At 36.3% G+C, this 17,890-nt stretch overlaps 1 protein-coding gene across 3 annotated transcripts; it reads right to left on the reverse strand.

The window, feature by feature from the left end:
* Window positions 1-258: 258 nt before the first annotated feature.
* LOC744176 (alcohol dehydrogenase 1C) lies at window positions 259-17,569 on the reverse strand. 3 transcript variants are annotated; one of them, XM_001167004.4, is made up of 9 exons: window positions 16,431-17,569; window positions 11,530-11,631; window positions 10,780-10,918; window positions 8,946-9,033; window positions 8,629-8,848; window positions 6,557-6,817; window positions 4,338-4,473; window positions 3,335-3,473; window positions 259-543 (listed from the first exon to the last, which is right to left on the reverse strand). In XM_001167004.4, exons 1-9 carry the CDS (start codon window positions 16,584-16,586, stop codon window positions 519-521), a joined length of 1,266 nt encoding a protein of 421 aa, XP_001167004.2. In that variant the 5' UTR covers window positions 16,587-17,569; the 3' UTR covers window positions 259-518. The 3 variants fall into 3 exon arrangements, with proteins under 3 accessions (XP_001167004.2, XP_009446335.1, XP_016807401.3); XM_009448060.5 differs by lacking the exon at window positions 11,530-11,631 and adding an exon at window positions 11,632-11,767 and having other exon boundaries at window positions 16,431-16,612; XM_016951912.4 differs by lacking the exon at window positions 11,530-11,631 and having other exon boundaries at window positions 16,431-16,616.
* Between the last annotated feature and the right edge of the window lie 321 nt (window positions 17,570-17,890).

Below are 17,890 nucleotides of genomic sequence, written 5' to 3' on the forward strand. Positions count from 1 at the left end.
ATAAATTTGAGTCTATTCTTTACCATACTGTAGTTTTTACCCTAGGGATTTGGTACATTTTATTTAAAAAAGGAAAATGCAGACAGTGAAAATTGAGATAGAGTTAGAAGACTTCAAGCACCATAGCCCAGCATGTGTATATTCAGGACAAGTGAAGGGTCCCCTCCACTGGATTCAATGACTGAAAATTATGAAGATATCAAAAATGTAAGAAGTCATAGGAAATATTTTTCCTCAATGGCAAAGATGGCACACAAGTTGAATGGTTAAGAAGGAAGGTTTATTGGCTTCAATTCCCCAGTTGATGTTCAACACTTTATTTAGTTCTCATTTGGATTTTAAACATTTGCTTGACAAATAATTTCCCATCAATTTCCATTTCTTTGGAAAGCTCCCACGTGTAATTTATTTTTAACATCTCTGAAGAGCAGAATTAATGATATTTCCTAGCTGTTGCTCCAGATCATGTAGGGTAGAGGAGGCTGAAAACTGCTACAAGGTAAGGCATCTGTATTGTTTCAAAACGTCAGGACGGTACGGATACTGCAATAGGAAAGAAGAGACATTGTGTTAACATTTAGACAACCCACATGCTTCCATGTGATAGTCCAAGGAGCATTTGAGGTGACTTAGTGAAAATCTGTCTGTGTTCTCAGCCACTCCATTCCCATCCCTATGCATTTGGGTCAAGTCAAGTGAAGGGAAGTTCATGTTTTTTGGTTTTCTCTTGTGTTTTCTTCAATCTTAAACTCACTCAAAACCTCCTGAGTATGCCTGTCATTTAGACTTCAGATCTACATTAGCATCTTCAAAAAATCATTTTGGCATGCCCACGTTCCTGGTATAATAAGGAATATAAAATAACAATAGATAATAACATGCAATAAGTTTTTGCTATTTGTCACATGCTTCATGCATTTTTTTCACTTAAATCTCAACCTAAACAATGACGATAGGAAGTTGGTTTCCATATTATTTCCATTTAGAGATTATAAAAACTGAGACTTAGAAAGATTTGTAATTTGCTCTGGTCGCACATCTAGTATAGGGTGTTTGGATTCAAACCCAAATACAAATTTGCACAAATTATATAATGATAGATACCTTGCCTGAAAGAACTGATAATTTAATAAAGTTAGGACCATGCTGGAGGTTTAATAGACCTTTGATACAGATATGTTTAAGGATTCTTAGAAGTAGAGAATAAAGCTGATTTGTATTAATTCTAAGCTACTTCATTCTTGTGAAGATTAGAAATGTAACATTTACACTAGAATTAATGCCCTTTCTATAAACCAACTTTTGATGAACACTTTTAAGAAAAGATGATATTTGCAACTGAGAATTTTATATATAGTGTGTGTGTGGTGTGTGTATATATATACACAGATAAGAAAAATATATGCACATAATTTAGAGAATACAGGACAGAAGAAGCCGCTAAAAAAAAATCTGTAATCTTACAACCTCGGAGTAATCATGGTCAATGTTTTCTTGAATTCTATCAGCTTTTTCTAGACACAGATACACTTTCTATTGTCCTTTTTGAAAATTTGGGATCATCTTATAAATACAATTTATATGATTTATTTTATGAGTTTAAAATTACATTTTAAGAATTTGCCAATGAAGTCTTTTTCATTTCTAACAGTTGCTTGGAATTTATTAAATCATATTCTTAATGTTGGACTTTTCGAATGTTTCTAAATATTGATATTACTGATAGTAAATAAACATGCTTAAACATATATGTATGTTTGAGTTGATTATTTCTATAGAATAGATTTCTAGAAATGGTATTGCTGGAACAAAGGATCTAGGTTTTTTTTGGAGGTTTCTGATACAAATTACCAAATTCCTTTCCCAAAAGGATGTATCAATTACTATGAAAGTATATGAAAGTGTCCAAGTCACCTTACTCTTACAAATATTGATATCACAATTTTTATTCTTTGCTTATTGATAAGATTTTATTTGCATATGCGCATTACTATATGACATTCTTGTAAAGTGAATTTAGGCATGCTTCATGCCTTCTTTTGTTGCTCAATAGTGTCCTCTGGTTTTGGTCATCTCTATTTGCCATCATCTTATCAATTCTATGATGATGTCAATGATAATAATAATGACAATGATAATTAACCTTTGATGAATACTGTTTTCCATATATATATATATATATATATATATATATATACATATATATATACACATACATACACTCTTGAGGGGCGGTGTGGTTTAATAGAAAGTGAATAGATTTGCTAATAACAAGATCTTCCTTCGAATTCTGGCTCTCCTTCCTACCACCTGATGATTTTGACCAAGTCATGCCTTCTCTGCTTCTTAGTTTTCTCTTCTCTAAGATAATGAGATTGAGACTGACACTGAGTGTTGTTTGGGAATCAGAATGCATGTAAGACACTTAGTAGAACAGCTGGTGCTCTGTGGGTGCTAGTGTCTTTCCTTCCTCAAGAATATTTGTCGGATAAAGTATCTAGTATGATAGTTTTGTGAGTTTCAAAGAAACACTATTTGAAGTTGAAAACCTCATGAAAATAAGTGTGGGATAGCAGAAAAATCTCAGACTCTGGAGCTAGAAGGCAGAGATTAGATATAACTGCCTGTTTCCAGTTATGTCTCATATAAATGCAAGTGACAAAGTTCATTATATTAGGTGATTGTAAGTGTTAAGTGTTAGAGGTAGGAAATAGAATTGGCTTATTTTTCTAAGACTTGGAGAAAATGTAAGACAAATATTTAAAATAGGGTTTAGTACCCTTCTCTTTTACAACAACTTTTCTTAGTAATTTTTTTTTTCTAAACTGCAAAGAAAAGAAAAGAAAAAGGAAAATCTAGTAATATCTACTTAGAAATCAATCCCAATGTAGTTCCACCTACTCCCATAATGAATATGCTGAGGATGTCCTGAAAATAATTTTAATATACAATCATTAGATGTCACACTTACTTATGTGACAGGCAGAGGTGTCAGTGATTCCATGTTATAATTCTGGTTGTTTAAACTTTTTTTGGAGGGGGATGGGGGCCAAAGTGAGTGTTCTCTTTTAAAGAAGGCTGAATGACTCTGATCATTCAGTTATGCTATAATCAACATAATTTGCCTTCAGCAGAATAGGAAATGCAAAGCAACTGTTTTTAGCTTCTCACAGTATTACCTTACATGTGCTCCATGCAAAGATTGAACTGGCAATGGAAAACCAAGGCACTGTAATTTTTTCTCATCCTTCCACGTTTTCATTCTCTGCTAGACAACCCCCGCCCCCGCTACTGTAGAATACAAAGCAAAACAAAAAAACAACTTAAAATCTACCTCTTTCCAGAGCGAAGCAGGTCAAATCCTTCATTTATTTTTTCAAAAGGTAAAACATTTGTTATTAATGCATCCAGTGAAAACTTCTTAGCCATAAAGTCAGCCACAAGTTTGGGGACAGATTCTTTACTCTTAAAGCCTGAAAAGAAGAAAATATCATTGATAGATTCAACCAGGGTAAGTAGGAGAATTGAAGAGAAGATTTTCCAAATAAATGAAAGTTTAGAAAAAGTGCTGCATTCCAGACTGCTATAACTGAGGATAATAAGAGATAGAGTACTTCAATATGCTTTTACAGTGCTTTGACAAAAAAAACACAGATAAACAAGGGTCCTTAGTTATTCTCTCTCTCACAGAGAAATTATAGTACAGATGTTATGCCCAAGGGTAAGGAGCAAATTTATTAGTTGTCTAGATTTTTGTGTAGATATGATTTATTGTTATATATTTCCATGGCCTACTAGAAATTTCCTTGCCTTACGCAGTCACAAGTGCAAAAAGAGGTGGAGATGAAAGTCCTGGTTAATAGTGACATCAGAAAAGTCTATCTTGGGGCTGGGCATGATGGCTCACGCCTGTAATCCCAGCACGAGCACGTTGGGAGGCCGAGGCAGGCAGATCATTTGAGGTCAGGAGTTCGAGACCACCTTGGCCAACATAGTGAACCCTCATCTCTACCCAAAAAAATTAGCTGGGCACAGTGGGGCATGCCTGTAATCCCAGCTACTCTGGAGGTTGAGATAGGAGAATCACTTGAACCTGTGAGGTGGAGGTTGCAGTGAGTCAAGATTGCGCCACTGCACTCTACCTTGTGTGACAGAGCAAGACTTCATCTCCAAAAAAAAAAAAAAAAAAAGAAAAGTTCTGCATTATTGGAGACTATAGAAAAGAAATTTTAATTTATTTTTAATTTCATTGCTTTTCAAAAACTTGCCTTGTCACTCATAAAAGGAGAGAAATTCTTAGGTTAATGAGAATTTGGCTCTGAAGCCTAACTACATACCTCCAAAAATAGCTCCTTTCCACGTGCGTCCAGTCAGTAGCAGCATAGGGTTTATTGAGAGGTTCTGGGAATCAGGAGGTACCCCTACAATGACACTTGTGCCACATGCCTCATGACAACATAACAGGGAAGCCATCTGGAATAAAGTGAACATTTAGTATCCTTAACGTGGAGTGGCATAGTTCATACTCATAATGCACAATATCATGTAATAGGCTTAGCTGGATTGTGAGTGTGTAGAGGGAAGAGATCATGTCTTTTGCTCCTTCATTCCCCCTTTCTTTGCATAGGATAATGCTGTGGATGTAGGAAATGCCCAGAAAATGGTTTTTGAATGAAAGCATGGACGAATAAATTTGTGTGCCCTTAGTTCTTCCTAATAAAGGAATAAAGAGGCAAACATCATTACAAACATATATAAAGTCCTGTTCCTTGTACAAGTGTACATCATTCTTAGGCAATGTGTGAGTTGGTTCCTTTTTCATTGATTTATTACATAGGTATTTTGAACCCAATACTTTGAATCAGATATTTTGACGATGAACAAGATAAATGAGTATATCACCAAAATTAGTCTCTTGTCCACTTGATAGCCTCCCTTTTTAACAGATTCCTATGTCCATTTCTCAAGTGGACATGTTTTAAACATTGTTTTTACCTCCCCAAATGTATATTGGTTTTACATTAAATTACACTGATTATTTGGGAACCTCAAAAGACAGTTCAGAAAATCTTTTCCAGTCAGCTTTTGGAACATGTTCTGTAGTTAGAAAATGGTTTAGGATCCCTCTAGGTATATAATGATTAGTTCTTTGATTTTGGATTCTGATCTTTGGGAGACTGACATCCTCAGAACATGTGGCTGTCAGACATTTGGTGTCTTGAGATAATGTACACTCCAGTTCCACATGAGAAAATGGAGGAAGATATAGAAAAAGAGCATAAGGAGAAAAGCTATAGCCCTGGAAAAAATTGGATTCTCTTGATACTTTATTCCTCTGTGGCATTTGTCCCAGGTCAAGACTGCTGGGAACTTTGATCTCAGGGTGCTGCTCCCTGTTACCCACACTGCTGGACCTTCTAGAAAACCTCAGCAATGGAAACTTTTTTGTTTCTGGAGACTTTTTCATTAGGAGTCTAGATAATTCTGGATAGGTAAAATATAGCTAGAGATATGTTTCCCGTTGCCTTTGATATTTGTAACTGTTTGAAAGTAATATCATGTAATAATTCAAAGATGACATAAGCACTGCAAGATTGGAAATAGTATTTCATATCAATAATGCCAACTGAGGCTCAGCATGGTTGCTCATGTCTGTACTCAGCACTTTCGGAGGCTGAGGTAGGAAACTCACTTAAGCCCAGGAGGTTAAGGCTGCAGTGAGCCATAATCATATCACTGCATTCCAGCCTGGTGACAGAGTGAGACCCTGTCTCAAAATAAATAAATAAATAAATAAATAAATAAAATAAAATAAAAAAGGGGGCAGCTGACATTTATTGGAAGCTAACCACATGATGGGTTGTATTGCACAAAGTATTTTACATGCATTGTCTCATGCGTTTCATAAACAATGCCATGAGATATGTAGCTCTTAACTTTTGCGGGTGGTAAAATCTGTTGACTTTATTTAAAGCATTCAGTCCAAGTAGTACTGGGTATTAGTTTTGTGTCAGGCACTGTCCAGTTGCTGTGATAAAATATAGCAATGTATTAAAGCAGTCACTTTCCTTAGGGCATATTTTCTGTTAATAAAATAATAGTTGGTCTAAAACTGCTCATTTCTTTTGACCGAAGAATACTATGTCAAAAAGTTTGGAATTCATTAAGAGCATACATAAAATTGTTAAAATATTTTTGTTAAGAATGTAAAAGAAAAATAAAACTTTTTAATTTGAGAAAATGATTTGTATTATTTATATATATTTGTTTGCATTTTAAACTAAAAATTAATAAAGCATATTTGTAGTGGCTGTGTTAAGAAAAACAAGCCCTTTTTCTTTTCTCGAGGAAATATGACTTGAGACAGGTTTGCTTAGCTGATCGAATGGAAGACTTCTCATAACAATAAATTAAACAAGCCAGGTAACAAAAAGATGATGGGAAATTTCCATTCATCATTAAAAATATCCTTTATACATAATACGTATATTCTACTGCCTAAATGCATCCTCCAGGTTGCAGAGGCAGAAATTTCAGGGCATGTCATGGATCATACCATGGTGTCAAGCCGACCGATGACTTCAAACGAAAAATCCACACCTCCATCAGTCATTTCCTTTAGCACCTCCTGGATGGGTTTCTTGTAGTCTTGAGGGTTGATGCATTCAGTGGCACCCAACTCTTTAGCCTTTGCAAATTTGTCCTTGTTGATGTCCACAGCAATGATTCTGGCTGCTCCAGCTGCTTTACAGCCCATAACAACAGATAGGCCGACCCCTCCCAGGCCAAACACAGCACAGGTAGACCCTGGGGTGACCTATGTTTTCAGAAAATGCAAAAATGAATTAAATAATGTTTGTTAGAAATTGCTTAAGCTTTATAAAGTGCCATGTCTTGTGTGTTATCAAGAACTACTCAGACTCTTCTGTCCAATCTGATATCAAAACCTGTTTTGGCTTGAAATGCTTCATGTTTAAATTCAAGGGGTTGAATTAGTTGAGTAGTTCTGAAACTGCTGCATATTAGATTCATCTGGGGAGCTTTAAAAACATCCCACAGTCCAGGTCATAGCCCATGCCAATTAAAAGAGAATCTCTGCAGGTGGAACTAAGTCCTCAAGGGACTCCAGTGGGTCAGGCTGGGAACCAGGGGACTGGATGATCTTTGAGATCCAGATGACAGTGATTACAATCTTGTAGGGACTCTCAATTGCTGAAATCCCTTGATAGCCAGCTTCAGTATCTCATACATACACCAAGGCAATATTCGGAAAATAAAATAAGTGGAAAAGGCTACTCCAGGAGACTGAAAAATATTCCACTTTAACTCTCAATAATTAACTCCTTTCTTCATTTTTGTTCAGTAGTCGTGACCAGTATATCCCTCCTTTAAAAAATACACTTGTGAACAACACAGCAATGAAACATTAGTCTATATTTTAATAATAAATAAAATCTGTTGTTATGAGTATCCTCAGCTTCTGTTCTTGGGTAGGCTCACTTAGACTACCCATTAAAATAGATGAGGCAATTGAACAAGGGAGTAAGTGCTAAAGTCACCGAAATTTGGAAAAGATGTCCTCTAAATTGTGTAAATTGGCTAGCAGTTATTTACTAAACCTAGTCTCCCATAGTCAGCCTTCGTTTTGGGTAACATGCTGTTCCTGTTCCAAATAATCTCATTCTTATATTCCCTTAAGGGTGTCTATTTCACTCATTCATTCACCAAGTGTTATTCAATACTATGGGGGACAACACCACTTTCTACCTTACTTAGAAAAATACAAGGCTTGTTTGTGACTGTGGTTTAAAAGTGCTAATAATTATGGATTGTGATTTGAGATTCAGCAGGAGATTTGTAAAAGATATTTTAGTCTTAGTGCTCATATTAAGCAGAAGTGAGATTTTGGGCAAATATCCTTATATCTCTCGATCTAGGTTTCATAAAATAAAGCATACTACTAGATTTTCAGTCTACTCAGATGAGGAGCCTTTAAAGAATTTCTGCTTGAAATTTACCACTTCTGAATATATATGTGTGTTCATGCCAGGGGAGTTAGTTTTAGCAGTGAAATGTCATAATGAGTGAATTATGCATCACTGAGTCTTTATTACTTTCCGTCTAAGAATCCACAGAGTGGGTGAGCCTTGGTTTGGAGGTGCATCAGGTAAGGTTTTGGACTCTACTGTTGATCCTAATTCTGGGAGTAGAGGATCCACAGACTAGATGGTCCTCAAGGGCAAACGCTTCATTTCATTTACTTTTGCTGTCAGAGCCTAGCAGAACCTATGGTGCCTGAGGTATGTATAGGTGCTCTCTAATTGTTGATTGAATTACAACATGAATTAGTTCACAGATCTAAAATTTCATGATCCCATAAACAGCAAATTCAGAAGAAAAATTATTGAAAATGACATCTTTACATTTTCTTAACTCAACAAGTTTTTATCTGCAATAAATTGGTGAAATTTCTAGCCTGTGCTCTCAGTTCTTTCTGGGTCATTTTTCTACTCTTAATCGACACTTCAAATCTACAAAAATAATTTCTGATTCTTGCAAGAAATTGCTTCCCTTTTGGTTCCTGACAGTCTGCGTGTAACCGGTTTTATCATCCATTGTCATTTCTACCTTGGCAACTTTGACTGCAGACCCATAACCAGTCGAAAATCCACAGCCAATGAGGCAAACTTTCTCCAGGGGCGAGGCTGCATCAATTTTGGCTACTGCATTCTCATCCACCACCGTGTACTGGGAGAAGGTGCTGACGCCGACGAAGTGGTGGATGGGCTTCCCGCTGCAGGTGAACCTCCTGGTGCCATCCTGCAGGGTCCCCCGAGGATTGCCTAGACTGGGCAGTGCAATACAAAGACACACAAAGGCATGAGACAGGACCATAACTAATGTGCAAACTCAAAGTCTGTGCAAAGAAAGCATCAGAAACTTACTCATTTTTCAAGCAGTAGTTGCTTTCTGGGTTTTTACAAATTCTGCATTTTCCACACTGAGGAGTAAAGAGCGGGATGACTTTATCACCTGGAGAGGAATAAAACAAATTCTTCTTAAATTTCTATGCAGGAATTAATAGAGCAAAAACTTAACGCTCACATGTATAGATTAGAATTATGTGTCTGAAAAGTTTCTAAGAAATAGGGTCTAGTCACAACTATGTCATTTGTCATTGCCTGCCAAGGCCTTGTTTTTTAGTTTGGGTTTATAAGTGCCTGAAGAATCCTAAAGAGAAAATGCAAGTGTGGGAAACAAGATGGATTAAAAAAATTCCATCAACTGTGTTAATAAAATTTTACGCAGTGAACTAATTTATCCTGGAGGCTTTGCAGATATAATTTATGTAATCCTTGTCTAATTAAATCTCAACTAAATATTTTTGCTGTAAGTATACATATAAATTTTAGTTGAAAGTAGCCTATTTTAGTCCCAGTAGATGTTGGGAAGATCTGGTATTTTGTACGAATTTGATTTACAACAAAAATGAGATTTTTAACATAGGTCTTGGCTTTTCAAAGAGACTAGGTTTATCTTTATTATAAAATGAATGTTTTCAAAAAGATCTTAGTTCTTTTTTGAGGAAAACTAACAAAAATAGGACAAAGAAGAATTACAGAAATTCGTCTGAAAATTTCTACCTTCCACAACAAGTTAGACACTTTCTTTTAGGATAAGAATTGACTTTCAATTGTTTTTAGCTGGTAATTTGTGAATTATCTATTTTTACTGTTATGGTGGAAGGAGGAGGGGTGAGAAATAAGGCAGTCATTTTGATATTAATTTTTTTCTGAGTAAAGGAAATAGTAAGAGCTAAAACTCAAATTGGACAGTTTATTTTATTATTTTCTTTTCACAGTCTAAATTAGTACTTGGTAAGTGGACAGGTCGAATCCATTGGCTAAAGTGATTCTTTAAAGACAAATTTTATTTTTAATCACCTATGCTATCTATTTCACAAGACCAAGAAAAATGATTGGTGCATAACATTTTATGGGTAAAGTTCATATGAAAACGATGGTATGGAAATGTCCTAGTTATTCATCCTTAATTAATATAGTAATATTTATATTAATACATAATAAGATTAGGTAAAATAAATATTGAAGATAAAATAATTAGTAATCCATAATCAGTCACATTTAAGCATGGCCAAAGGTAATAAGGCAGACATTGTTGATGGTGGATGGCTCCTGCTATGTTTCTTTCATTTTCTTTCACCTAGTCAGTTTCATTGATTCCATGCTCAGGAAGAGAGACCATGTTGGAAGAGGAAATCGGTGAAGGAGCTGCATAGGTCACCTAAGGAAAGGTCATGTTTATTCAGCCATAACCATGCAGCCTCCATTTTGTGAACTCAGCACAGAACAGTGTCCATACTTATGTTTTTTTTTCTCCCCTCCCATTTATAGTTTTTGGGCAGTTACAGAAGACAGTGTTCAGCTAACACTAACGTGGAAGTTACTAGATTATGAATTCCACACTGGTAGGCACTGTGTCTCTTTTGATCCTCATATATCTCCAGGCTCTAACCTAGTGCCTGGCATCTAGTAGATAGTACATAATGGTTGAAGGGTAGAATACACGCATGCCTGCCTGAAGTCATACATGCTTGAGTCAGGCAAGCAGAGAGGGAAGGAGGGAACCCCTGAAGTCCCAGCTGCCCTGTGACCTTGTGCAAGTCCTTTCGTCTTTCATTGCCTCGGTTTCCTCATCCAGGCTGACTAATCTTGTGATGGTGAACCAAGGCATGTTCCCTGAGTGTGAATCCTGTACCTGGTTTGACTGTAGTCACCCCTTCTCCAACACTTTCCACGATGCCGGCTGCCTCATGGCCTAAAATCACAGGAAGGGGGGTCACCAGGTCGCCACTAACCACATGCTCATCTGAACGACAGATTCCTGCAGCCACCATCTACAGAATAAAGAGAAGATGTTTAGATTCAGAAAAGATTATGACTGTCAGATGGACTTAACAAACCCAGTTTTCTAAAATTGTTATTCAAAAATATTCCCAAGGGTTTTGCTGATAATCCCTACTATTCCCAAATATGAAAGATTCAGTTTATCTCCAAGGTTATCCAGTCTAAAACCTTCCTCTGTCTTTTTCCCTTGAATTTAACAATTTAGAATAATCTGTGAGATAATTGATCCTAAAATTTTTGTCTTGTATAATATAGAAGAATGCATAGTTAAAAGAAAAAGAAGTAGAAATTGCAAATTAACACCAAGAAAATATCTAATGCAAATTGATTGTGAACTCTTGATATATATCCCTTTGCATTTTTTTCTGTACAAACCTATAAATTCTTTTGTATTTCACTGGAGTTATCCTTCATGTACTGTTTGCCCACTTTAAAAAAAATTTAACAATTTATATTTATACTTTCCTTGACAACAAATGTAATTTTATTTTCTGGATAATTATATAAAAAATACCTCTAGTGGATTTTGGATGTTTCTATTTTTAATATTTTCTGAATTCTTTAAACTTAAAATTAAATACAAATGGAAAAAGTATTTCACCTTAATGCGAACTTCATGAGCCTTAGGAGGTGCAACCTCTACCTCCTCAATGGAAAAGGGTTTCTTTAACTCCCATAGCACAGCTGCTTTGCATTTGATTACCTAGAACATCAGACAGAGAGATGGTACCAGTGTTTTCCCACGCTTGCAGTCAGAAATTGTGTCTTTTCATCTTTGTACATGCAACATTGAGTCCCATGTCTGGCACCTAACAAGTGTTGCATAGAAATGAAGTCCTCTGGTTTATAAAGAGAATAAGAGTATCTTTTAAAAAAGCAATAACGTAAGGAAAGATAAACAGAGTTAAGTACAATAAGGCACTTAGATAAAATGGAATATATTCATTTAGGTTATTCTTTTTTATTTTATTTTTTTGAATTTTTTTTAATTATACTTTAAGTTTTAGGGTACATGTGCACATTGTGCAGGTTAGTTACATATGTATACATGTGCCATGCTGGTGCGCTGCACCCACTAACTCGTCATCTAGCATTAGGTATATCTCCCAGTGCTATCCCTCCCCCCTCCCCCCACCCCACAACAGTCCCCAGAGTGTGATATTCCCCTTCCTGTGTCCATGTGATCTCATTGTTCAATTCCCACCTATGAGTGAGAATATGCGGTGTTTGGTTTTTTGTTCTTGCGATAGTTTACTGAGAATGATGATTTCCAATTTCATCCATGTCCCTACAAAGGACATGAACTCATCATTTTTTATGGCTGCATACTATTCCATGGTGTATATGTGCCACATTTTCTTAATCCAGTCTATCATTATTGGACATTTGGGTTGGTTCCAAGTCTTTGCTATTGTGAATAATGCCGCAATAAACATACGTGTGCATGTGTCTTTATAGCAGCATGATTTATAGTCCTTTGGGTATATACCCAGTAATGGGATGGCTGGGTCAAATGGTATTTCCAGTTCTAGATCCCTGAGGAATCGCCACACTGACTTCCACAATGGTTGAACTAGTTTACAGTCCCACCAACAGTGTAAAAGTGTTCCTATTTCTCCACATCCTCTCCAGCACCTGTTGTTTCCTGACTTTTTAATGATCGCCATTCTAACTGGTGTGAGATGTTATCTCATTGTGATTTTGATTTGCATTTCTCTGATGGCCAGTGATGATGAGCATTTTTTCATGTGTTTTTTGGCTGCATAAATGTCTTCTTTTGAGAAGTGTCTGTTCATGTCCTTCGCCCACTTTTTGATGGGGTTATTTGTTTTTTTCTTGTAAATTTATTTGAGTTCATTGTAAATTCTGGATATTAGCCCTTTGTCAGATGAGTAGGTTGCGAAAATTTTCTCCCATTTTGTAGGTTGCCTTTTCACTCTGATGGTAGTTTCTTTTGCTGTGCAGAAGCTCTTTAGTTTAATTGGATCCCATTTGTCAATTTTGTCTTTTGTTGCCATTGCTTTTGGTGTTTTAGACATGAAGTCCTTGCCCATGCCTATGTCCTGAATGGTAATGCCTAGGTTTTCTTCTAGGGTTTTTATGGTTTTAGGTCTAATGTCTAAGTCTTTAATCCATCTTGAATTGATTTTTGTATAAGGTGTAAGGAAGGGATCCAGTTTCAGCTTTCTACATATGGCTAGCCAGTTTTCCCAGCACCATTTATTCTTTTGATTTTTTTTCTCCAAAGATGTTTAATCCTGATATTTTCTAACACTGTCCTGAAGACAACTGTTTACCCACAACTATTGGCTGGTACATGTTCTAAGTCACCTTTACTTTGCTGACAGAGTCAGTGTCTGTCCAAAATACACTGCTTTCTTGCTCAATTTTCTGCTTAGGCCAAAAGGATCTGACTCCATAAAAAGAGTTATACATTTACCTTCCTGCTTAGGATGATGTCTCTTTCTCTATTTGCCTATTGTCCTCTTTTAATTTTCTCTCTCCACTTCTGTGTGTTACTTGTCTCAAACACCCATTTGAAACTTAGCTTTGGCAGCCTGTTTTGTTCATCTAATTTATGTGCAGAGACTCCTTCCAGCTTAGATTTGAGCCCAAAATTACAGAGGTTAGAGTTGGTGTTGTGTATGTGTGTTTGTGTGTGTGTGTGTGTGTGCATTCAGACCACACACATGTATTTAAAAACTGGAGAAACTGTGTATTTGAGTTTCTAGCTAGAAAGCTTATCCACAGATGTCCTTAAAAATAAAAGCTGATCACAAATTTCCAGTGCTGGCAGTGTACTGTAAAACCCATCTTTATTGTGGTAAAGCATGTACAGTTCACTGAGCTCTTTCTTTACAGAATCAACATAATTGCAAATATAATAAAAATTCAATTGAAATTTCATCTTCTGCCAATTAATTTTCATTATTCATTTGTCAAATCCTTCAACTTTGCAGGATTTTCAATGTGGTCCATGCCAAAATAAATATCAGAATACTTGGAAATAAAATTCTAATAGTAGGAGTTTCTGATTGTCAGGTGCCTATGATGTGACAGGTGCACTGTGGCTTGTGCTGAGTTACATGCATTATTTTTATTTTTAAAATTTATTTATTTTTAATTTCAATAGTTTTTGGGGTGCAGTTGGTTTTTGATTACATGGATAAGTTCTTTAGTGGTGGTTTTTGAGATTTGCTGCATGTGTCACCCGAGCAGTGTACACTGTATCCAACGTGTAGTCTTTTATCCCTAACCAAAGTCCACTATATCATTCTTATGCCTTTGTATCCTCATAGCTTAGCTCCCACTTATAAGTGAGACCATATGGTATTTGGTTTTCCATTCCTGAGTTACTTCACTTAAAATAATGGCCTTCAGCTTCATCCAAGTGGCTGCAAAGGCCATTATTTTGTTCCATTTTATGGCTGAGTAGTATCTCATGGTGTACATATACCACATTCTCTTTATCCACTCGTTGGTTGATGGGCATTTAGGAAGTTTCCATATTTTTGCAATTGCAAATTGTGCTGTTGTAAACAATATGAATTACTTTTAAACCTAAAACGGATGCTACCAGGACAGTACTATTGAATTATTGGTCTTACTACATCTGAAATAATTGAGGATCAACTGACTCAGTGATTGAATAATTTTCCTGAAGTCTCAAAGCTGGCTGTCCAGAGAATAAAGATCAGGCCGGGTGCAGTTGCCCACCCCTTTAATCCCAGCACTTTGGGAGGCCGAGGTGGGCGGATCACCTGAAGTCAAGAGTTGGAGACCAGCCTGACCAACATGGTGAAACCCTGTCTCTACTAAAAATGCTAAAATTAGCCAAGCATGGTGGCGTGCACCTGTAAACTCAGCTACTTGTGAGGCTGAGGCAGGAGAATCACTTGAACCTGGGAGGCAGAGGTTGCAGTGAGCCGAGATCACCATTGCACTCCAACCTGGGCAATAGAAAGATACTCCATCTCCAAACAAACAAACGAATGAAAAAATTAATGTAGCCTCACGTTTTCAGTACTCCGTGGTAGTAAATATCAAAAAGTTAAAAAGCAACAATAATAACAGTGGCTAATATTTATTGACTTATTTTTATTTACCAGGTACTATTCTAAGTGCTTTTCACTATTAATTTACTGAATTCTCACAACTACCTTATGAAATAGACATTAGTATTGTCACAATTTAGGATTGAGGAAAATAAAATGCAGGACGGGTAAACATAAATGAAATGCTGTCAAAAAGCTAAGTTATTGATGTTGCACTCAAGAGGGGAGGATTAATTATCTATTTCATCAGTTATTATTTTCATTAATGATTGGTTTATACTTTTGCTCTATGAACTCATTATTTCTTTTAAGTCGAGTTTAGTAAATGGTAAATTAAAATTTTCTTTTTTCTAATTATTTTCTATGAGGAATGTAAATATTAATCAATAATGAATGAAAGTAAAGTAAAGTGAAGTGGTGTAAGAACAGTACCAATGGGCCACTCATGTGATTTCCAACCAGTCTTATTGACATGAGCCTGTTTTGTCGCACAGCATAAAGGTAAGCCTCAGAACCTTTAAACTGAATTATCATAGTGAGGTGTTTTATTGTGTGATACACTCCTAGCACAACAAATGGCTGGAAATAGTTGCACAGGTTTTTTTAAATTAGGCAATTAATAATATCAATTGATTATATTGAATGACCACATGCATTTCAGTGCACCTGTAAACACATTGAAAAATAAGTACAAATTTATAGAAGAAAAAACAAATATTTGTGTTCTGAGTGCTAATAAGTGATTGCATTATTATTTTTCTGTAAGATCATATTGACTTTTATATAGGGGAGATACTGTTCCATAAGATTTCTGTGGAAATTGCCTGGATTGTGTCATAATGGGCCCCCTTTAAACGGAATTTGAATGTGATGTCTTGCTTAACCTTGATGATTCTAATGCTGTGAGATCAATGAGTATTTTGTAAGATATTTTATAGTAAGGTTAAAAGTATATTTCAAAATCTTCTCAAATCCCTCTCATAAAAGTTTTGTCAGACTTAACTTCTTGTGTTCACAAAAAATATGAATACAAATAATAACACATTTAAATTATGCTTTCTTAATATAAAGATAGCTTCTGATTAAAGACTTTTCTAACTTTAGGTTTACAAATCAGTCATGATTAGCTTGGAATAAACTATCACTTTACTGCAAATTTATTTAATGTAGGAAATAAAGGCAATAGATAGAGATTCTATATATTCTTTTTGAAGGTATTTAGGAATAGCTTATTTCCACTGTAGTTCAGTATACATTACATATTATAGCACATATTGCATATCATATTCCAGTGTATCATTTCTAATTTAGATATAAATTTTAAATTATTCATCATCTAATTTAGATATGAATTTTAAATTTTAAATTATTCATTATTAATACTGTATTCCTTTATTTGTTATATTGAAGAGAATATATTATCAACAGTAATATATTTTTTGCTTACTTTTCCTGCTGTGCTCATATTGATTCTGTCTTCTCTGCAGACCAGGAGGCTGGTGAGTACTTGTGATTTCTTCTCTGCTTGAGTGCATAAAGCAGGTATGTTGCACAGGTATTTATTTTGTTTGCTCATATAACACCCAATTCCAACTACACACATGATCTAGGTTTTTAAGCCACACCCATTGTATTCTTCTCAGACTATCAAATCATAAAGAAATGGGCACCGAACCAGCACTCAAAACCTTGACTTTTCCAACTTCAGATAAGATTTTGCTATCATTCGGTTAAATATTAAGTTAAAACAATACATTTTAATTACTTTCTCTCTTCCTCCTCTCTCAAGTTCCTGCTTCTCTTCTCTCAAACCCACAGGGGTCATTCAGAGTTCAGTTTTCCCTTTGGGGTCATTCAGAATTCCGTTTTCCCTTTGTCTGCACTAAGCTGCAATTTTGAATCCACATGGTGCAGTTACGAAGGAGGAGGAGTAGGGAAATGGGATAAACAAAGTGAAACAGAGAGAGCTAGGAGCCAGAGGAGTGTGTTTGATACAGCACTCTCCTTCTCTTTATAGCAGAAAATCAGACACCCCATCAGTCACAGCAAAGGGGCTCACTGTGCCTTGCATTTCTAGTCCACTCAATAACAATCAGCATTGATTGAGCATCTCCCTGTGTCAGGCACTAAGCTGGGGCTGATGGGGTGGCAGTGATGAATAAAACTTGACTCTTACCTCTGCTGAGAGGCAGTATAGGGAAGCGGTTATGACACAGCCTTTGGGATCAGACAGACTATTCCTTAGCAGCTCTGTATACTTGGACTTATTAGTTGACTATTCTTTGCCTTAGTTTCCTCGTCTTTAAGGTGAGAATGAATAGTATTGTGTCCAGAAGCTGCAGACCTTCACAGTGAGTGTCAGAGCTCTTAAAGGTGACATGTCCAGAGTTGTTCATTCCTCCCAGTGGCTTCATGGTCTCACTGACTTCAGGAGTGAAGCTGCAGACCTTCACAGTGAGTGTTACAGCTCTTAAACATGGCACGTCCAGAGCTGTTTGTTCCTCCTGGTGGATTCATGGTCTTGCTGGCTTCAGGAGTGAAGCTGCAGACCTTTGCCATGAGTGTTACAGCTCATAAAGGTAGCATGGACCCAAAGAGTGGGCAGCAGCAAGATTTATTGCGAAGAGCAAAAGAAGAAAGCTTCCATGGCATGGAAGGGGGACCTGAGTGGGTTGCTGCTGCTCTCTTGGGTGGCCAGCTTTTATTCCCTTATTTGGCCCCCCCACCCCATGTCCTGCTGATTGGTCCATTTTACAGAGCGCTGATTGGTCCATTTTACAGAGTGCTGATTGGTCCGTTTTTACAGAGTGCTGATTGGTGCATTTACAAACCTTTAGCTAGACACAGAGCACTGATTGGTGCATTTTTACAGAGTGCTGATTGGTGCGTTTACAAACCTTTAGCTAG

Source organism: Pan troglodytes, chromosome 3 (genome assembly GCF_028858775.2).
Source record: "Pan troglodytes isolate AG18354 chromosome 3, NHGRI_mPanTro3-v2.0_pri, whole genome shotgun sequence".
In the NCBI taxonomy this organism is placed as follows: domain Eukaryota; kingdom Metazoa; phylum Chordata; class Mammalia; order Primates; family Hominidae; genus Pan; species Pan troglodytes.